Source organism: Xylaria bambusicola, assembly GCF_022495145.1.
Source record: "Xylaria bambusicola strain CBS 139988 unplaced genomic scaffold F5B22scaffold_14, whole genome shotgun sequence".
NCBI classification, from domain to species: domain Eukaryota; kingdom Fungi; phylum Ascomycota; class Sordariomycetes; order Xylariales; family Xylariaceae; genus Xylaria; species Xylaria bambusicola.
The window spans coordinates 90,695-111,537 of NW_025953567.1; the positions used below are offsets into that span (position 1 = coordinate 90,695).

The following is a 20,843-nucleotide window of genomic DNA, read 5'->3' on the forward strand; positions in this document are numbered from 1 at the left end:
ATTTCTTTTCTCCTACGTCTCAGCCTGGTGTGGTCGGAGACAGTCGAAACCGAGAAGTCCGTAGTCCGTAGTCTAGTAACAACTGCAGTGATGGATTGATTGTATCGTGAAAGGAAATTTTCTCGAGCGAGAGGTATATGGAGGGGCTCTTGGAGGGGTTGATGAGCTGAGCTATGTATCTACATAGTACTACGTTAGATTAGGTAAGGACCGTAAGGTAGGTACTTAGATACATGTGGGCCCTCTCAACTTGGCCATCTCCATCCTCCCGTCGATATCTTGACTTCGCCGCAACATTGAATGAGACAATTCTACATCGGGCACTATAGTGACCGGTTTATCGACTATTAGCGCGACGCGCACACACTGCATTCACTCAAATCTCCTCACGTATGAATAGACATTATACACAAATAATAGCTAGAATTAGTCATGGGCTTCGATACTGCTGCGCCCACAGATCTACCGAGCCCTGCCTTCTCTGAAAGCGTTTGCTCGTATGTGCCTCCGTATCAGTCTCCGTTAGTCATGGACCCTGACGGCGACCTCACTCTTGAGGTCGGGGAACTGCAATGTGTAGATCCTTTGCTGGATAGCGACGGACTCGGCGTATGCGACCCGAGTTTCAACCACAGACACGAGCTTCCAGTCGTCTTCGTAGTCTGCTCCAAGACATTATCGAGAGTATCTCCGGTCTGGAAAGCTCTCCTTTGCGGCGAATGGACTGAAAAAAGGCCTTCTTGGGGCTCATCAGCCTCGCATTAGAAGGTAGAGCTGCCTGATGATAATCCAACCGCCATGACTACTATCATCTCTATTATTCATTGTCGTTTTGAACTAGTACCGCCCGTCGACCAGCCCACCAGTATAGAACAACTTTATCAACTCACAGTTCTGACCAATAAGTATCTTCTCACTGGAATTCTGCGGCCTTGGGCAACCACTTGGTTAAGCTCTGTTATACGACAGAGTCAATCTGGATCAACCGTTCCTTGCACATACCAGCACGAGCGCCTATCATGGATTGCTTGGGAGATGGGAGATCCCCAGCTCTTCACAAAGTCTGCCGAGCTCCTAGCTCACCATTGCTCCATTGCTGCTAATGGCGACTTGTGCTATTACAATACACCGGTCAATTACGGCGGCTATTTTACCTTAACAATAAAGCCGCCCGGAATCGATGGTATATACACATTACCCCAGATTGCTTTTGTTGTTGACGTCGCACTAACGTTGCTAGAAACCGTGAGAGCTTTCCGATTAGAGTATATCAAAAGGGCGTTAGAAATCTACAGGCTTGCCTTTGAAGAATTACGCAACCCCTACAGTCGCAACAGAGCATATGGATTCTGCGCTAAAGGTGGCTAGGAAGCATTGAAATGCGAGAGAGCAATGCTAGATACTATGATGGCATCTCTTTCCTTGTCTAAGCCTAAGCTCTACCCTTTCCCACAACCTACTGATCTTTTAGAGGCTTTTTCTCGCATCTATGGCGTGTTGAGGCATGCCAAGATGCAAAGTCCGATACACCCCGATTGCGAAGGAATCAAGATGAGGGATAGAGTATTTCTTCAGCTTTGGGAAGCTACATTAAGTAAGAAGCCGTCCCTATTCAACCGGTTGGCCGAGCAAGGAAGAAAGTCAGGAGTGTAAGTAGCCTTGTAGCAGGCGAGCTTTTATACCATAATTGCTAATGAATGAATTCGGTTTAGCATGCGTTTTATTTAATTCCAGGCCTTTGCACCTAAGAACTACATAGGTACCAATAGAAAATAAGTGGACGATAACAGTAGGTTGCAGCATAGCTTGATTAGAAGGGTGGTGGGAAACTTATACCACATAGCAAAGAGGACGAACTGATCAATCATCCCTAGCCTGTGCAAATTCAGGTCTAAGCGGTCGCTTCTACGTCGCATATGATAGGTAAAAGCCTACGCTAGCTAATATCACGTGGTATCATTGTAAGGGCCTTTTGAGATTCTTAGAGTAGTGATATAAGGTAGAGTCAATTATGCACTCACTTTGTGATTCATGCATGGCCGGGAAGTCCGTGGAAAGATCTCTTATGATTCCACGGCTAACATCAACGTACTCCATTCCATAGTAGATACCTAACAGGTTTCTCTACAACTGGAATGCCGAATACTACCCTGCTAGTCCAATTCCAAAGGGTTGTACATGTAAAGCAGTTGGCTTACTAAGTACATTCACCAAGACACCGACTAGTACCAATGTTGAATATACTAGTCTCCCCCTCGTTCATTGGAAAGTACAAGTTGTAGTTGATAAGCCTCGGTAATGAAGCAATCGTAAATTGGGCAGCAACAACGATGCGTGTTGGGTGGTGTATTCTTTTCTATGCCATTGAAGTCACCTTTGCCTGCAATACAACACCCGGTGGTGGTATCAAACAATCTTTAGCAAATAGAGTATCGTGAAAGATGAAGTGGTAGGGTACTAGGGTTTTTTGATAGGGTAGAATGTAACATTTCCTGGAGGGCCAGAACTGCATGCGGGCAACGTTAGTCTATATAGATAATTATGGGAAAGTCTCTTGGCACTCTTCATCACATGACATGGGCCATATGCCATGGTGCCTCACAAGAAATGATCATAATCGTATCTTTGATAAAAGTTTCAATCCCTGGTTAATGACCGCGGATATAATCCAGCATCAAGTTGCCTTTCCTCCGAAGATTTTCATGGTGTAAGTGATTTGTTGTGGAGATAAGGAATCATAGTCAAGGTTAACAGAATACCGAACTATCCGCGCTACCCTCGGTGATATTGTATTGGGTCACCACTATCTTCTGCATATGCATGTCTGTAGCACGCTATCTGGACGTCGTAGGCTACCAAGAAGGTTGCAACCATCCGAACTGGAAGATATACTAGATTCAATCCTAGCGGTCGGACAGATGTGTCAAAGCGGATTGGCCCCAAAAAATATTAATGAGGGTGTGATGTAGTATCTTCGGACGTATATGGTCTCTAGCAACACATTCCATTTGCTCGACTATGAATCAGGCATGAAACAGGGATGGCTTACTCAGGCCCATCTCTACCATTACGCTTGAAAGCGTCATAAATGAATTCCATCATCTAGATCAGGAACCCCGCACTGCCAGTAAAGATAGATATATGATAGACTTTGCACCCTCCACCCCCTCATCATCTAGCTTCAACGCTTCCTTTTCAACCGTCAGTAGTGAAGATTGTTCCAGAATACCCCAGAAACCAGTGTAAGAACAGCGAAGATGCAGGGAGATATTCCTCTACGAGAACCGGTCCATAGCATCCAGGTTTGTGATCACTGTGAATACAAATATCTTCCACTAATTTTATAACAAGCCAGAAGACGAGTGGAGGGTCGAGCAGGGAATAGCGGGTGCAGAATTCTACCTACTTGATCAGACTAAGGGGCCTGGAGAACAACCACGGATTCCCGTCTCTAAACATCCGATTACGCCGCCAGTTGAGGCCAAGTTCGATGATGAGCTAGCTAAAGATGAGATCCCAGGCTGGAGCGGGTAAGTAATCGCATCACTCTGCCATAAAATCCTTCTCGTAACATCTACTTAGGTATGTCGAGTGGGAGGACTATCCTGGGAAGAAGAAGACTGCACACGACATATTGATGTCTCATGAGTTCCCTCCCCCCCCTGAGTTTCAGCTGGAGCCAATTCCCGGCACCAACCCGGTACTTGAAGGTCAGTTTATCGAAATACCGTCTAGTATTCGACTAACAATTACGAATCTAGGAATTCGATGGAAACAATGGCACCGTGCAAGTAATTAACCCTAAACTATGCTCCGTTAATGTCCTTATCACGATACAAGGCCATAAGTCTTCTCTCCTAGCCTGTCCTACTTTTTCAGAAGCTCAGATTTCGCAGAGGAGAGACGCTGACTCTAGATGACTAAAGTTGGAGGCCGACTCAAAGATGTACCTGAAGAATCGTGGAAGATTGTACTCGAAGAGAAAGACCCAAACATGCTGCATCTTCTTCAGTTCCCGTACAACGGGGAGCCACCGAAGAGACTAGTTACCGCACAAGCCATCACACCGAATCCTCTCCACTTCATCCGGAATCATGGCGGGTGAGTCGTTGACGCATGGCGAGGCACTTGGCCCTTACTTATTGTCAATAGTATCCCTGTTATAGATCCCGACTCCTGGTTTCTGAGGCTTGAGGGTCTTGTGCGAGAGCCTAAGAAACTCACGTTGGCCGACTTACAAGACGAAACCCGATTCCCTCGTATGGAGAGGCTAGTGACTATCCAATGTAGTGGGACGCGTCGTATTGAGCAGATTTCGCTTTATGCTGGCGAAGGCGATGAGAGTAAGGAATTCCCATAGTCATTCAAATCACTATCTTTCATAGGGGTGACATGACTCTAGTCTCAGTTACTAATTCTAAGTGTAGTGATTAACGCACCATGGGCTGAAGGCGCTATTGGTACGGCACGATATGTCGGCATCTCGCTTAAGAAAGTGATCAAGTACTGTGGCGGTCTCATCGACGGGGCGAAACACCTCGAACTTGTTGGTGCAGATACTGTAAGTGATCATCCATTATGCGCAACTTCGTTGTTGTAGTTCTTCAGTTTGTAGATTCTGTATTCTGGAAACTCTTGATGCATTTATATTCCCAAAACCATGATCAAAATTGGCACCGCTGACCGTAACTATTCAGTACTTCAAAATGAACGAAGTGATGAACTATGCCGTCAGCGTGCCCTACTCAAAGGTACGCGCAAACGAGGTAATGCTCGTCTGGGAAATGAATGGCCAGAAGCTACCCAAGATCCACGGCGCCCCGATTCGAGCAGTTGTCATGGGCTATATTGGCGCGAGAAGCGTGAAGTGGTTGTATCGAATTACAGCAATGAAAGAGCCAACCCGAGCCCCCGTTCAAAGCAGGGAGTATCTATACTTTAACCAGCAAGTCGGAAAGCATAACCAGAGATGGACAGATGGTATACAGATCCAGGAAATGCCTGTCAGCAGTGCTATCGTAAGTCACCTCTTAGGCCACAAATTCGAGGTTTACAAGTGTCCTCGCTAGTGTTTAGTGCCGCTCATGCACCTTTTGATTATCTAAATGGACTCGTCTAACTGCCTGTTTCTTAGATGTCGCCTTGGAACAAACAAGTCGTGATTCACGAAGGTAAGATCTCAGTGAAAGGATGGGCATATTCTGGTGGTGGGCGGTGGCCCGAGCGAGTCGAAGTTAGTGCCGATGGGGGTTTCTCTTGGTATATGGTACCAGTCGAGAACCTGAGTCCCAAGCACAAGTTTGCATGGAGAACGTGGACAATGGAGGTTCCTTGCGACGTAGAAGGGTGGATCGAACTCGTAGTCCGATGCTGGGACAACAGCCTAAGGTATGTTTTCAAGTATCTCTCGTATCACCATCCTCGTGTCTGCTCGAGGCTAACACTCTCACAGTAAGTACATCTTGAAGACCGGGTCTAGAAACGTCACAAAATCATGCCCACCGTGAAACATTTCTGGGGGATAATGGCCCAAGTCATCATGACAAGCTAACATGTTGTAGACACTCAACCCACAGAAGTCCGAAATGCTTGGAATTGGGGACTGCATGTGACGAGCAGTGCTCATAGGGTGAGGATTTACAGTGTTAACAAAAGCAAGGAAGTAACGAAAGCGAGACTGGAGGAGTTCGAGAGGAGACAAGTCAGTTTTGTGCCTATTACTCGGCCTACTGAGTTTCCTTATATGACCTGGAAGGAGTATGATGACTTCTTTGCCAAAGCTGGGCCGCGGGACATCGAGGTATAATAGGGCAATCGATCACTGTGAATAGGATCTACTTCAAGTGTTGTCTACGCACTTTGGCGGACTGCTAATCCTATTCCTTCGGGAGCCCGAGTTCATTCCTTCAACTTTACTTTGTCTTATTCTTCTTATAAAAAGAAATAACAAAAAATTTCTTTTTTCCAGGTTGTGATGGATGAAGCGCAGTCAGAACAAAAACTCGACACCTCCGAGATTCGAACTCGGGCTCCCGAAGGAACAGGATTAGCAGTCCTGCGCGTTAACCACTCCGCCAAAGTGCCTTGCTTACTAACTTGATGAGATCTATTGGGTTCTAGTTTAAATATATCACCGCACAATTAATACATCTTCTAGCTAAACGCATCATATGTGCTATGCGCGCCTGGTATACAGCCTTTGGTAGTAAAGATAAAGCAGTTGCTACATATCTAAGATGACTTTGTTTAGTCCCTGCTAATATGGAACATGTTGGTTGATTAAAGTTAATTATACTTAGCTGCACATTTACCTTAGGAGCTACCATAGGTTATTATACTGTGAAGAGCATCATTGTAGGCCCTAATCCAAACCTTTCTTAGCTGTAATTTAACTACTGTTAATCATTCTAAACATATCGAGAATGACTCCCTAGTTTGGATTGATTCTAGATACTCCCTAGGGGATGGGCATTCGCACATACGATCCCGTGTTTTGGTGCATACACTGTCCGCAGGGAAGATCTGTCTAGGGCTCTACTTTCGCAAGTGATAGACTCTAGTAACCCTAGCGTATCTATGGAAATACCAGGAAGCTGGCTTCCAGCTCTATTTCATTTTGGTTGCATTCTGCAATCTGGTTCGAAGTTGAGTTATTACTAAGCTTATAACTTTATGTAACCTTTGGTGCATATAGAGCTGCCTGTTGTATGGTAATTGATCTGCGGCTACTATGGGTATATACTATTAAACTATAAACCATGAAGCCTATTAAAATACCCAACCCCCTCTTTGAAGAAAGAAAAGAGTGTGATGTGAAGGTGTGCTCTCTCCCTGTATTGGTAGATGGGCAGCGAGGGTAATATGTGATACCACAAGAGTTTAGTTAGAGATATTACTATAGTTTAAAATAGTTTGCTGCTCTTCTCTTGTCCAAAAGTCCATCCACGCAACAATTTACTCATAGATCATAGGCAACGCAGCAAAAACTACAAAAAGATTCTTATGATGTTAATTGTAGTATACCGCTTGCATCAGTTAATTAGTCTAAATACCCTAATGTGTTATTCCAATAGTCGATAATTATACTACATCTATCACTATAATTAGATCATCAATATCTTTTCTCCCGAGTCCAAGCTAATACATCAATCCACAAGCGCCGTAACCATTGTGGGAGTTAGCGATGGACGTGGTCACAATTGACTTCCATAGACTACTGTTCGGTTACGAATCCCATCCCAAGTTAGTCGAACCGATGTGACGAGCGGGTCTTGGCGCTGTAACCAGTCAAGCGAGCCTATCGAAACGGCAGCGGAGATGCACGCGTGTCGGGAGGGCTGCAATGAATGATACCTAGCATGATACTACGTAGGCAACATAGGTTGGTGAGTTGGGTAGGTAGTAAGTATCCCGTCATACACACCCGGGCACGCTACTTTGCACTCTTACATGTACAACTTCAATGTTCATTGGACGATAGCTTAAAAGTGCCGATTCTTCTCGTCGGCGCCATCAAGGTCTATGAACAAAAGCAAAATACAGACTCGCCAGAACAACAGGGATTCAGCAAAGCAATCGATGACAATGGCAGGCTACTTGAAGAAGATTGGTATTAATTGCGATATGGGCGAGGGATTTGGGAAGTGGAAAATGGTATATTCTTCCAAGTATAGCTGCTTGACCCCTCACTAATCACGGTTGGCGTGTTTCTGCCGTAGGGTCCAGATGCCGAGCTCATTAAGCTCATAGATTACGCAAACATTGCCTGCGGTTTTCACGCTGGAGATCCGACTCTCATGCTGAATACTATCCGACTAGCCAAGGCACATGGGGTCAAGATCGGTGCTCACCCGGGGCTACAAGGTGAGTGCATGTGACGAATCGCACATCTCGACTGATTCATATGTACTTCTCATATCTAAACACAGAAGACAGACCTTCTCGGCTTTGGACGGCGAAAGATAGAGGTTCACCCAGACGACATGTACGCCATGATACTCTATCAAGTAGGCGCACTGAAAGCGATGCTGGACGCAGAAGGTGTACCCCTAAATCATATAAAACCACACGGCGAGCTATTCTTCTACATGCAACGAGACCTAAGTATCATGGATGCCGTCCTGCGCGCATGTGCCGTCTTCGGTGTACCGGTCTTTGGGTCTAAGGGCACAGAGCATCAAGCCGCCATGTGCGAGAAATACGGGCTTCTCTTCATCGAGGAAGCTTACACCGATCTCCAGTACAACAAAGACAAGAAACTAATGCCAGCCAGCGAGAGCAAGATGGCAACGGTAGATGATGTCTACTCAAGAACCCTTTCTATTGGCTTAGAAGACACTGTGGCGGACAACGAGGGGTCGATATTCAAGATTGGGTTCAACGGCGAACCTTTCCTGTTCTGCATTCATTCGGATATGCCATCTGCCCTCGAGAACGCCAAGGCCTGTCGAAAGGGGATTGATGAGATTAATGCTAAGAGAGGTTGGTAGCCATCGCTAGGAATACATCGAAGCTTCGTATACTACCTAGTAGCAAGCTTTTTGAGGCGGTAGGATACTGTCTTGTCGCTTTGAACACTTGTCCCGGCCTAATCGCACGTTGTCATTGAGGTCAGGAATTGCAAATCATAATTGAAGGGATGTATTAATGTATAGCGCCGAGCATATCTTAAAATTGGCGTCTAACAGGGCATTTGTAGGGGTGGAATACCTATGGGCACCGAGAGATCGGTAATGTTCTGGTTTCTGCTTTCCCTCATGTCTTTTTGGTAAAGAACATCAGTTGGGCTCCTAGGTCGATCACGGTAATTACACAAGCATTATAGCAGCGTGCTTTCATCGCACCCAATCATACCCTTCCAGCGTCATCTCCTCTAGGGCAGCCACATAAAATGGAGATGGGGTATCACGATATAGTCATTACTTTGGCTATTGACATGGCAGGGATAGACACCATGTAGTATAACGGGATGTGACACCGCCACCAGGGCAGCTCGGCCGCCTCAGGAAGCAGACGGGGTCAAATGGCAGCCCAAATATGCATGTTTGATATACAAGCGTTCTGGTACTTGCATAGGCATTGTGGCCCCTCAATGTTCTACCTCACATAGCGTCTTCTTGTCCAGATTAGCATCAGTAAGCGCAGTACGCTCGCAATATGGAGTATGATGTTAGCTTTGCTGTTAGCCTGCCGTGTAACCAGAAGCACTCACCCTTAATTGGTGTGGGCGGTTCAAGAGGGCATAGGATAGCCATAGCACAGGAAAAGCAGCAAAAAAGAAATCAGGGTAACAGGCTGTGATGACTTGTGCAGTTCAACCAGGAGGAAACCGTCTAGGACCATATGCTAGTCTTAGAAACGGTACAAACAAATATAGGTATCCGCGCACCAGACTCAGAAAGCCAAGCCTGGCGTCCACCCCAGTCTCTAATTACCCCTCGCATGCAGCAGGTTGCATCAGAGGTGATATGCGTAGGACCCTTCGAGTTCCGTAAGGACTCGAGGGCAAGATAAGGTGGACCATGCCCAACAAAGCAGTCCGAGCCACGGCTGTCATTAGGTACGTCTGTCGGGGGTTATCTATGTTGTGTTACTAAGTCAAAAGTTATCACCCTACAAATATCTATTACCTTGACTATCAACGGAAGGGCTAGTACCAGGTAACATCGGGATTTCAAAAGCACCAACCATACGCTCGTATAGTTGTATCATCGACACATGACGAAGACCACGCCAATGTTGTGGCAACGACAATCGTGATGGACTCCTCATTGAAGAATATTTCCAAGCTATTGATCGCCAACCGAGGTGAGATAGCTGTGCGGTGTATCAATGCTGCCCGATCCCTTGGAGTGGCCAGCGTCGCCATCTATACTATCTCAGATGCTACATCGCTCCACGTAAAGCTTGCCGATGAAGCCGTATTGCTCGCTGGGGATGGTAAATCGGGCTATTCGAACATGTACGTTTGAGGAATTTGGGCCCATGGCTTAAGCACTCCTAAGACGTACAATTGACCAGACGCTGAACTAACTTCTACAGAGATGACATTCTACGAGTTTGCGCTGAATGCTCTGCTGACGCTGTCATCCCCGGTTATGGATTTTTAAGTGAAAATGCCACTTTTGCGCAGAAAGTGCGTGATGCGGGGTTGGTGTTCGTTGGCCCAACGCCACAGTCTATCACAGAAATGGGCTTGAAACATCGGGCGAGGGAGATAGCACGGACTGCGAAGGTACCCATCATCCCGGGAACAGGCTTGTTAAGCTCAGAAGGTGAAGCATTGAATGCAGCTGATCGTTTGAGCTACCCGGTAAGATGCAGCCCTAAGAAGAAACCTGCCATGTTCTTTTTGCTAAGTAAAAGCGTCAGGTAATGCTCAAGGCAACAGGTGGCGGCGGCGGGATGGGCTTACATATATGTCGTTCTCCAGACGAGATACGCCGTGCTTTTCAAATGGCCCAGGACAGTGGCAAGAAGCTGCTCAACAATGCGGATGTGTTTCTAGAAAAGTATTATCCCCGGAGTCATCATATCGAAGTTCAGATATTTGGCAATGGCAGCGAGATCATTCACTTCGGAGAACGAGAGTGCAGCATTCAGAGACGGCATCAGAAGGTAACTATAAATCTAGCTTCAGTTACGATTATTCGGAACTGCATCTGACTGACTTGTCTTGAAGGTCATCGAAGAGTGCCCGAGCCCATTTGTTGAAGCCCATCCCGGTCTTCGACAGAAACTGACGACTTGCGCATTGAGATATGCGTCAACACTAAAATACAAATCAGCTGGGACTGTCGAATTTCTCGTCGACGACGACACTGCTGATTTCTTCTTCCTGGAGATGAACACAAGATTGCAAGTTGAGCATGGTATCACAGAACTGTGTTATGGTGTTGACATCGTAGCGTTGATGCTGCGCCAAGCTGATCTCGAGAAGGGTGGGCTTTGTGGATTGACATCTGATGAGCTATGGGCACTGCAAAAGTCTGGGCCCTCGGGTTCTGCCATCGAAGCTCGTATCTATGCAGAAGATCCATATCGCGACTTTGCACCTAGTCCAGGTTTTTTCCAAGAAGTACGATGGCCTTCAATAGAGGATACTAGGGTAGATACTTGGATACAGTCAGGGCAAAATGTCAGTTCACACTACGGTATGTCAACTGATGTCTTAGAACACTGTTCATGGTTGAGAAGTCCTAATGCTCAATATCCTGATTCTAGATCCTCTACTTGCTAAAGTTATGGTGCATGCACCGACAAGGCAGCAGGCCGTGGATAAGATGAGCCGCGTTTGTTCTTCTGCCGTTGTTTTGCGAGGCCCCATCACCAACCTTGACTTTGTGGGAGCAATAATAAGGTCCAATGCATTTGCCCAGGGGCGGACATTAACAACATTCTTGGATACTGACTTCTCTTACGGTACGTATACAAACCTGTTATGTCGGGTTTCGAGACCCGATGCTGGTAAAAAGATCTATTGCCTCATGGAGCTAACTATCGTTACAGTACCGTGTGGGATTGACGTGATCTCAGGTGGCACATACTCGACCATTCAGGACTTCCCGGCACGCCCGTCTATCGGATATGGAGTCCCCAAAAGTGGACCCATGGACAGCATCTCTTCACGTATTGCTAATCTCCTTGTCGGAAATCCTGTCGGTACTGAGGTTCTCGAAATCACCTGTATGCTACCCCTGGAGCTAGCTTCTTCCTATTCTAGGCGCTTGTGAAGGCCATTATTTCTTATTAGAACTACTCCTATGGGTTAGGAGTATACATGACTCTCAAAAATATGTTTCTGTTTCCCCTAAAAGAGCAGTTGCTGACTCCAGAGATCTGTAGTAATCGGTCCCGAAGTCGTATTCACCTGTTCAGCTATTGTCGCAGTTTGTGGCGCGGATTGCTCAATCTCTTTAGGAGAGGAAACAAGAAGACTGTGGTCATCTTTCTTCGTTCAAGCAGGCCAAACACTTAAGATTGGCTCCGCTACAAGCAATGGATGTCGGATGTATCTGGCAGTTCGAGGAGGCTTTCCTAACATACCATCCGTTTTCGGCTCAAAATCGACTACACCGAGCTTAAGATACGGCGGACTTCAGGGAAGGACCCTACGCACAGGAGATTTCTTGTACCTACAGAGCCCAGACGTGACTAATGTCTCACCAGAGGAAGGATTTTCTCTGCCCCCTCACATGATTCCCAACATGAGAAATCAAGAGGTCTATGCTCTTCAAGGCCCGCATGACTCAGAAGATATTATGACTGAAGACGACAGGGTAAAGCTTTATAACACAGCGTGGAAAGTTGGTCACAACTCTAGCAGGACTGGTATCCGATTGTTGGGCCCAAAACTAGACTGGGCTCGAAGAGGTGGAGGTGAAGCGGGCTCGCATCCGTCAAACTACCTGGAGTAAGAGTCACCCACATTAGTTTCCCTAAGACTATCGCTAACTAAAAAGCAGCTATGGATATCCTTCCCCTGGTGGAATGAACTGGGGGGGAGATTCGTCTTGCATATTCACGGCAGACAGCCCCAATTTTGGAGGGCTGATTTGTTCATCAACCGTGATTTCTGCAGACCTGTGGAAGCTTGGACAGCTCAAGCCTGGCGACACTTTTAGGCTGACACCCGTATCTCTGAAAGATGCCGTCAATCAGATCGGCCTAGTGGATGAGTACCTATCGGCCATTGAACATGTCATCAAGGGGAAACAGCTTACTGCGGGCAAGTTTCCAGACAAAATTGCTCGCACTGATATCGGACCGAGGTCTTCTGTACTAAAATCAGTGGTGCCATCGGATCAGCCTGCATTGCGACCACGCGTGACTTATCGACAAGTATGCATTGAATATACCATAGCCCCTTTTTTGCCGCATGAGTCTGACTCTATCACAGGGCGGAGACAAATTCTTGTTGATAGAAATGGGTGAACAATCAGCCAATGTAAGTATCATTGCTCGACTCAAGGTCCTGATGGAGAAGTTGCAGTCTCAAATCAAGGCGAAATTGCTCTTTACCCCCCACATATCATCACTGATGATTGAATACGATCCTCTTGAGATATCTCAAGCCGACCTCTTGAACCAGATTGATGCAATTGAGGCACAAATCACAGATACACTGGAGATGATTATACCATGTCGCGAGATCCGGCTTCCTTTGGTGATGGACCACCCGGATATAGAGATGTGTATCCAACGCTACATTGAAACAGTTAGGAGCAAGGCTGTTTATCTACCTGATAACCTGGAGTACATTAGGCGGTGCAACGGCCTCTCTTCTCGTCGGGAGGTATTTGACATGATACTGCAAGCGGAATATATGGTCCCAGCGGTGGGCTTCTTGTGCGGGACGCCCATGTTTTATCCTCTCAGCCCCAAGGTCATGACCTGCCAGAAGTATAATCCCACTAGAACAAATACACCCGGTGGCACGATTGGCTTTGGTGGTTCGCTTCTGGCTGGCTATTCTATTGAACAACCTGGAGGTTACATGATGGCAGCGAGAAGTTTGGAGATGTGGGATGTTTTCGGTACCAAGCCTGGATTCACGCCCGAACGGCCATGGCTCTTGAATCCTTTCGACAAGATCAAGTTCTACGAAGTCAGCATTGAAGAATACGATCTCCTTGCTCGAGACTACTTCGCTGGAAGACACGATTGGCAGATTACAGAGTCAACATTCGATGTCCGCAAGACTTACGAGAGTTTCCTCGAGGCTCAAAATGATCCAGATGTCGTAGATTTCAAGAGAAGACAATCCCAAGCGCTAGAGGAGCAAGAGAAGATCGAGGCGGTTCTCTACTCGGAATGGACTGCGGCTAATGCAGCGGCTGAAAAGGTCGCGAACCTAGTGATTGAAGAAGGAAGCAATGTTCCTATCTCGTCGCCGATGGCCGCAAACGTGTGGAAGATGGAAGTTCAAGTTGGAGATACCATTCTGCCTGGGCAAGTGGTTGCAGTTCTAGAAGCCATGAAGATGGAGATCAACGTCATTGCCCCGAAAGAAGCGCGAGGTCAAGTTCATGCAATTTTGAAAGGAGCGGGAAGCGTCGTGGACGCAGGCGATATTCTTGTTCTAATAAAGGAGTCAGCGTGAGATATTGACGAGTCGGAATCCTGGGTATTCAGTAGTGGCAATAGCGCCACTTTGGGTCAATTTGCTTCTGTAGGTGTGCAGCTGATTAGATCGAGTAGGTATATATATACATATATATATATAGCAACCCAATGAATGAATTAGAAATTGCTATGTGGGACTTGCAAAAATCTGATCGGGGTGAAAATGATTGATTGCTAAATAAAAAAATGTCGACACCTCCGAGATTCGAACTCGGGCTCCCGAAGGAACAGGATTAGCAGTCCTGCGCGTTAACCACTCCGCCAAAGTGCCCTGTAATGGGCCGATTCCATTTTGTGTTTAGATTGGTGCACGGTATTGATATACATATTGTACAAATTGTACCCCGACTGCCTTTTTGTTTTGTTTTGTTTTACGCACATGACTTGCAATTGAAAATGTATCTTTTGCAATAGAGTGAACCGCAGAATTATCGGTACCATTATGAATTAGCGTGTCCTCACGTGAAAGTTGAGTAAGTGACAATGGGGGAATTTCGGGTGTTCTATTTTTGAAGTAGCTGGATAGATAATGATAGGCATGCTCTGTGTGAAATAGCATGTCTAGGGAGTGCCTACTCCAGCAAGGTCAACCAGGGTGAGGTTACCAATCTGCAATAATAGAGGCCTGATCTAATGTAGGCATATGCTCTGTCTCCCGCCTAGTGCCTCAACCATTTTATCCGATTTCTTCATCTCAAATATCGCTACATTGGCATCCGAAACACCATGCTTATTTCGAAGACTTATTGCGCATGGATTCAATAGAAAACCTGAAAGCATGATCCACCTTCGTATATCAGCTATGCTGGAACTCGTGTCTACCCGATAGTGTCTGCGCTCATTAGCAAATGTGGCGGTCTCTGCTCATGAAAATGAGTTGTGTTTGAACGAGGACAACGAAAGACCACGAGAGCCAATGATACCAGCATGGTTCGGGATTTCGATAGTTCTATAACGAGTCAGGCATTGGGCACTTGATAGCGAAGAGCATATTATTCAAGTGTGGCCAAAGCAGTTGGGATCCGGATTTTCAATGTAATCAGTGGTACAGATAATCTAGCAACGGTCAGCTCTTTGGAGCAATGTCCCGGACCGATTGAAACTCACTTACGAATAGATCTTGGGGTAAGTAGAACGTATTTCCGGGGGACTGATGAGACCACTGTGATGGGGGGAAACCGCCCATCTTCTTGTGTCAGTGCCCGAAAGACAGACGGGTAACCTACGAAGGTCGAACAGCGTCTAATTGGTGTGCGAGAAGCTTAGCTCTTGGATAGGACCGTTCAGTCTGTTACTCATTGCCGAGTGCCGAAGGCAGCAAGAGTACTGATGGCTTGAGGGGTCTCTGGTATCCAGGAAGGCTGAGGAAGAAACTCGGACCGAACATAAATACGACCCTCGACAGTCCGCATGAAGAAGCCACCTGGTCTACCGACCACCTCCGCTCCGTTAATTGTCTGTACGACAGAGTAGGGTCCGGTCGAAATATCCCTTACCCTCATCTCGTCTGGGGGGAGGCCAGGACAAGAAGGTTCGCCGGATAAGCATCCATCATCAGTTAGAATTGCGCCGTGCTCGATTTCGATGAGACGTTTCGCTGAGGCGAACATTGCTACCAATTCCCACAGACTCTCCTTCACCGCTGATAGTTGCTTCATCAACGATAATGCTCGCAATCTCGTCTCGAGGCAGCGGCACTTCATCGTCACAAAGTACAACAACGGTATGAAGCCCATTTCAAAAGTGAACTTGACTGTTCTGGAGTCGGAAGGTTCTACAGTGGTGAGTAATACTACCATAGCGCGGAAAGTATCGAGCCATCTGTCGTATGAGGTTTCATCGGTCTCGAAGCAATTCTCCGTCCACACACAGTACAAGTGATACTTCATGAGCATGTTGCATCGATGTATATGGGCCAGCCCTGACTCAGGTGATTTGTGCTCTAGTTGCACAAAATTTGAGTGCCATGTCTCAAGCAATGTACGGGTAAGATCTTGCTCGGCGAGGATACTAGGAGGAGCGTCCTTGTGTCTCATATGGCCAAGACGGTAGACGTCACAACGTCGGATCAGCCGGATAGTGCGACCAAGTATTCCATCGAGGTAAAACTGGGCGTCACTGAAAGAGGAGAAAGACGGGATAGCATCATCTAGACACAATAGGACAGGCCCTGAATCCTCAGGATTGCGGAAGAAGAAAGGTAGCACGCTCAAACGCCGAAAAATGGGAGACAAATGCTCTCTGGCCCACGGATAGGTCTCTTCGACCCGTTTTAGAATGGAAACCCCGTGCTGGCTATGTAAGGTGGCGCCGGCTCGGTTCCCACGAAGGAATTCTATGCAGACGAAGAGGACGCAAACGAGCAAGACTAGCGATTCATTTTTCATAGTTTTGAGATGCTGGATAGCGGAATTGTAATGTAAGAGAACCAGGTTATCATCAGGCAACGGCGTTGTGCTGTCCCGATGACTGTCCACCTGCTCATAGAGCGAAGCCAAAGCGACGACGGAGTGTCTGACAGCTGGCTCCATTTGGCTGAACTGAAGAACCAGGTGTGTCCAAAAATAGGGGTCCAGCGGACCGGACAGGACCGGGGCGGCAACCTCGACGAAGAACTGCAAGGACCGCCGTTCGGAACTATCATGCACATTTGGGAACAAGTGACGCGGTCGATACCATGATACGGCCGAAGATGGTGAGACTGGTGCGTAGCCATCGCATTTCCGTTTCGTACTAGTACACTGAAAGAAGAACGAATGACACAACCTGGTCAGCGGGTATTGTTGCAAGTATTCCCCTTTGGGGCCGGGCGGCCGCGGAAAGGCGGAATAGCCTTATACTCGAGTCTACTTGGGCTGAATGATACGGGTAGGAAGTCTACACTTACACGTCTGCAGGACGGCTTTTCTTCGTCACATTTCACTTTTCGGATCCTAAGAGCCGGGAAAGGTCTGGTCAGCCACTAGATCGGACAAGCGGGAGGGGCCTGGGCGACGGAGATGGGAGAACCCAACTTGCAGGTCAGACAGCCTGTTCGGACCTTGACGTTTCCTTTACGAGGCATGATCAATGCAGGATCTCCAAAGCCAATGGCTAGTTAGGCAGGGAATGGAAGGTGGTGAATGGAGACAGTCCGACCGAACCAATGCGAGCAGTGGGTTAGATAGATGGTTAGGTAGGCAGAGGGAGCTTTCAATGGTGTTGGTGGACCTGGGAATTAGCTGAGATGAATGGAAGCATGACACAGCGCATAGATATATTGTCCTCTTGACCACAGTTCATATGCGATTCCAATTGTCTTTCGAGGCACGCCGACCTACACCTACACGTCCGCCGCATTTGGTGCGAAGCTCGTGAGTTCTTCTCTATCCCAACGGCAAGGCAGCAGGTATCGCGCTGAGGCTTACTAAACATTAAGTCCCAAGATATGGGGCAAAGTCCGAGCCAGCCAATTGCGCTGCTCAGAACAGTGCACCGCACAGCAGGATCCCTTAACCTGGTATGGTACTGCCAATTGTGAACAGCAATTGATCACATAATTCGCATATATACGTAGATATATATATATATAGGTATAGGTATATCTATATATTTAGACGATCGCTTATGTCTTTTCTCTACGATCCGTGACCAGGCTTTCGTTTGCGAGATGCCTCCTCCGTTTAGCTCTGAGCATTAGCAAGTTACGGTGAGAAAGCCTTTGACGAGACACAGACAACCAATCCCCGAACTCGCAATACTAATTGTCATCTTTCCAACACTCCCCGGCCAAGCCAAACACCCAGACTGGCCCGCTTGAGGAATTGCAAGAGGTGTGAGAATTGTGGCTTGAACTATTTCTCCGTTTCTCCCTCATCACGTCGCGGGGTGCTGCGATCAGTCAGCACCGGCCGGTTAATGTCAGATTTCATCCGCCAAGCAGCGATATCAGCCCAGCGACACTTAGGAAGCTGACGCTTACAAGACACGCAAACCCAAGACAATAGGTACGCATGGAACACGCAATGGGAGCAATACACATGAGTCACGATAGAGATTACCATTCATTAGGACCGTTGCACACCGTAGACTGAGCATTCAACCAACCAAACAGGCATCTCAATTTTCCTTTTTTCCTTGGCCCACGTCAACAGCCGTCTTCAACCGCTCGCGCCCGCCAATCTATTCCGAATTGTAGCGACCCTCGCCTGCTGCCTCCATAACGATTTCAACTGGCATGTAATCCGCCGTCATGAACGCAGAACCTGTGTCATATCATATCCGTGTTAGTCCATGCGTATCAATCCGGATCGGGATCGGTTATTGGACTCGGAGAGGAAGGGCTTACCATCCGTCCACTTCACGCCCCAGCTATCCTTGGCCCCCGGGAAAGCAACCCATCTGCCCTGACCATCGTTGGTGAGCTTGCCATTGGAGACCCGGAACGCATCCCACTCCATAACCAATCCGTCCGCAGGTTTCGCGCCGGAAGGATTAACCATGTCGGTGAGGGTCATGAGGCCGTTCGATCCAACGAGAGCAAGGGCATGGTCAACGATGCCAACGGGATATGTGTGCAGCTGGCTGCAGCCCGCCTTTTTGCTGCTAGTTCGGTAGACTCTGATGGCGGCGGTGTCGTCGATATCGTAGACGCCAATGGTCGAAGCATTTGACGACAGGTACCGGTCGTCGATGGCTTTTACGGGACTAGGTACAAAGGTTAGGGCTTGCTCGACCCTCAAGTTTTTTCTTAGGTACATGTGTGATGTACTCACGAGCTGATTTTGAGCTTGAAGAGGTCCAGGCCGTCAGTTGGGGCAGCTAAGCTGCTGGCAATGAAGCCAAGAGATATGATACTGATAGCCCACTTCATCTTGGTACAACAGGTAAGTACGCGTGCTTGAGGAAGAGAGTGAATTTATTCTATGCTTTTCTTTTTCGAGGATAAATGGGATCGAGATGGCAGTATGCTGAGGATGGTAGACGGGCCAGGAATGCAGAATATGGCCGGAATAAAGGGAGGCTATTTATGCTAAGTGAGAGGCAGCTTGCTTCTCTGTGAAACCAGGCGATGGCCTTCCCGTAGCCAGCCCAACACTGATCTCATGGAAAGTGCTCCGTTAATCAGTTCATCATACTGCAGAGTTAAATGGGGCAGCGGCGAAATTGTGTTATTCCCTTTCTCGCCTGTAATTGAAATGGTAGGTAGGGTTGCATATAGGACTTGGAAGGCTCTTCTTGTCTTGTCAAGCACGACGATGACGGCATGCCATTCCGCATTGGCAAGGGGAACCAGAAATGGAAACAAGCAGACAGCACGGTGACACCTTGCCCTCGAACCTTGCCGAGACTGGAGAAGAGAGCATCATCTCTAGGATGAACAATACGAGGCGTGCGCGGGGTAGAAACGGTATTCCTCAAATTGGTGTTACACGCATCCTTCACTTGTCACGCTTCACTACAAAGCATACGCCAACAACAGGAGACGCCAAGATGACTCTTAAAATCAACGATTCAAGCCGGTGCGACTTATGGTGGTCGTTCAGGGCCGCCGTCCGAATCAAGGGAGGCCTGGCGTATCAGTCTCAGACCTCAATTACCACCACGCGGTCCATTTGCATGCCTGGGGGTGCCAGCGAGAAAAGGACACTTTTCCCTTTGGTCCAGGCGAAGATTCATCCGAAGCCAACCTTTTCTCCTCCCCTTGTAAAAATAGGTTGAACAAAACGTTGTGTGTACCTAGGTAGGTACATATGTAAGTAGGTAAGGAGGTAGGGAGATAGGTGAAGCAGATATTGTAGCTGCAGTCAATTAAAAGTTGGAAGGGTAGGCAATATATACAGTTGCTAATTTTAGTGGTCTCGGGCCACTGGGCGACTCTTGGCTCATCTGGACGAGAGCCTAGCCATCGCTAGAACGCCTTCCGTAGGCGAGACACGGGGGGCGCTCTAGCGGGATCGCCCCCTAAATTCCCCTAAAGGTCCGCGTTGGGCAGGCCCTGGAGGCACATGTACCGCGGCCAGCAGGCTAAACTCAACAATAGCCTGCCAAGATGGGCCTCCTTGTCGTCCACCATACTTCATACTTCACCCGAGCTGTTGGAAACGACCAAAGACGAGTGGATAGTATTATTATTATTATACGACCGTCACCTATAGTATCATGAGACGTGAGCATGATCTTCTCCGATGCTAGCCGCGATGCAGTACACATCATGAACATACATGTTATGAAGATGCATGTCATACGTGACAAGTTTGCGAGCCACGTAACAGGCAGGCAAGTGCCCGGTCTCAACCCTTCGACTGAACATTCTTCTTCGGCTCATACTCGAATGACAACGGACGGCGGCCGGCGAGCTGCATTACGCCCTGGGTGAAGTTTCGGCTCTATTCGGACACAATGTCTCGTATTAACGAGTATGTACATTGGCCAATGCTCGGAGGACCCCCGGTTTTCTAGGTCCTATGACTATCTTCTCCTACTCTTCTTATAATTGAATACACCTGGAGTTAGGGGGCAGAAACTTGGCTGTTCTGTGGATAGTGAGGCTTCGTCCATTTTGAAACCCAGGGTTGCTTCGTGTCAACCGATGACTCCGGCAATATTCATCTTAGCCAGCTCCCCCAAACGGCAGCCATCAAGGTGAATGGGGCGGGATAGCCCCTGATCGTAGCTGCGCCTATACAATGACCCAACTTTATCCATCGCTTGAAGTAAAGCTTCTCAGTATCTTGCTC

General features: G+C 47.6%; 6 protein-coding genes and 2 non-coding genes across 8 annotated transcripts; 4 read left to right on the top strand and 4 right to left on the bottom strand.

Annotated features, from left to right (window-relative positions):
- Nucleotides 1-269: 269 nt before the first annotated feature.
- F5B22DRAFT_601049 (uncharacterized protein) lies at nucleotides 270-2,015 on the top strand. Its single transcript, XM_047974581.1, has 3 exons — nucleotides 270-1,183; nucleotides 1,241-1,649; nucleotides 1,713-2,015. The coding sequence occupies exons 1-2, from the start codon at nucleotides 799-801 to the stop codon at nucleotides 1,366-1,368; spliced, it is 513 nt and encodes a 170-aa protein (XP_047832027.1). The 5' UTR covers nucleotides 270-798; the 3' UTR covers nucleotides 1,369-1,649; nucleotides 1,713-2,015.
- An 875-nt stretch (nucleotides 2,016-2,890) lies between these two features.
- Nucleotides 2,891-6,016, top strand: F5B22DRAFT_601054 (sulfite oxidase). Its single transcript, XM_047974582.1, has 10 exons — nucleotides 2,891-3,302; nucleotides 3,352-3,530; nucleotides 3,583-3,710; nucleotides 3,762-3,791; nucleotides 3,927-4,101; nucleotides 4,153-4,343; nucleotides 4,428-4,561; nucleotides 4,698-5,018; nucleotides 5,135-5,387; nucleotides 5,562-6,016. The coding sequence occupies exons 1-10, from the start codon at nucleotides 3,258-3,260 to the stop codon at nucleotides 5,804-5,806; spliced, it is 1,701 nt and encodes a 566-aa protein (XP_047832028.1). The 5' UTR covers nucleotides 2,891-3,257; the 3' UTR covers nucleotides 5,807-6,016.
- On the bottom strand, nucleotides 6,004-6,084 carry F5B22DRAFT_t90. Its single transcript has one exon. It is a non-coding gene; the product is annotated as a tRNA-Ser (tRNA).
- Nucleotides 6,085-7,584: 1,500 nt separating this feature from the next.
- On the top strand, nucleotides 7,585-8,489 carry F5B22DRAFT_635443 (LamB/YcsF; the record flags this gene model as incomplete). Its single annotated transcript, XM_047977142.1, has 3 exons — nucleotides 7,585-7,653; nucleotides 7,719-7,863; nucleotides 7,936-8,489. The coding sequence occupies 3 exons, from the start codon at nucleotides 7,585-7,587 to the stop codon at nucleotides 8,487-8,489; spliced, it is 768 nt and encodes a 255-aa protein (XP_047832029.1).
- A 911-nt stretch (nucleotides 8,490-9,400) lies between these two features.
- On the top strand, nucleotides 9,401-14,413 carry F5B22DRAFT_601064 (urea carboxylase). The gene is made up of 9 exons (XM_047974583.1): nucleotides 9,401-9,961; nucleotides 10,042-10,312; nucleotides 10,372-10,617; nucleotides 10,682-11,153; nucleotides 11,224-11,421; nucleotides 11,509-11,685; nucleotides 11,845-12,412; nucleotides 12,465-12,840; nucleotides 12,899-14,413. The coding sequence occupies exons 1-9, from the start codon at nucleotides 9,759-9,761 to the stop codon at nucleotides 14,099-14,101; spliced, it is 3,714 nt and encodes a 1,237-aa protein (XP_047832030.1). The 5' UTR covers nucleotides 9,401-9,758; the 3' UTR covers nucleotides 14,102-14,413.
- F5B22DRAFT_t89 lies at nucleotides 14,315-14,395 on the bottom strand. Its single transcript has one exon. It is a non-coding gene; the product is annotated as a tRNA-Ser (tRNA).
- A 1,006-nt stretch (nucleotides 14,414-15,419) lies between the features above and the next one.
- F5B22DRAFT_635445 (uncharacterized protein) lies at nucleotides 15,420-17,188 on the bottom strand (the record flags this gene model as incomplete). The annotated part of the gene is made up of 3 exons (XM_047977143.1): nucleotides 15,420-16,865; nucleotides 17,012-17,057; nucleotides 17,139-17,188. The coding sequence occupies 3 exons, from the start codon at nucleotides 17,186-17,188 to the stop codon at nucleotides 15,420-15,422; spliced, it is 1,542 nt and encodes a 513-aa protein (XP_047832031.1).
- A 1,097-nt stretch (nucleotides 17,189-18,285) lies between these two features.
- On the bottom strand, nucleotides 18,286-18,976 carry F5B22DRAFT_645173 (uncharacterized protein; the record flags this gene model as incomplete). The annotated part of the gene is made up of 3 exons (XM_047978544.1): nucleotides 18,286-18,368; nucleotides 18,452-18,810; nucleotides 18,879-18,976. The coding sequence occupies 3 exons, from the start codon at nucleotides 18,974-18,976 to the stop codon at nucleotides 18,286-18,288; spliced, it is 540 nt and encodes a 179-aa protein (XP_047832032.1).
- Between the last annotated feature and the right edge of the window lie 1,867 nt (nucleotides 18,977-20,843).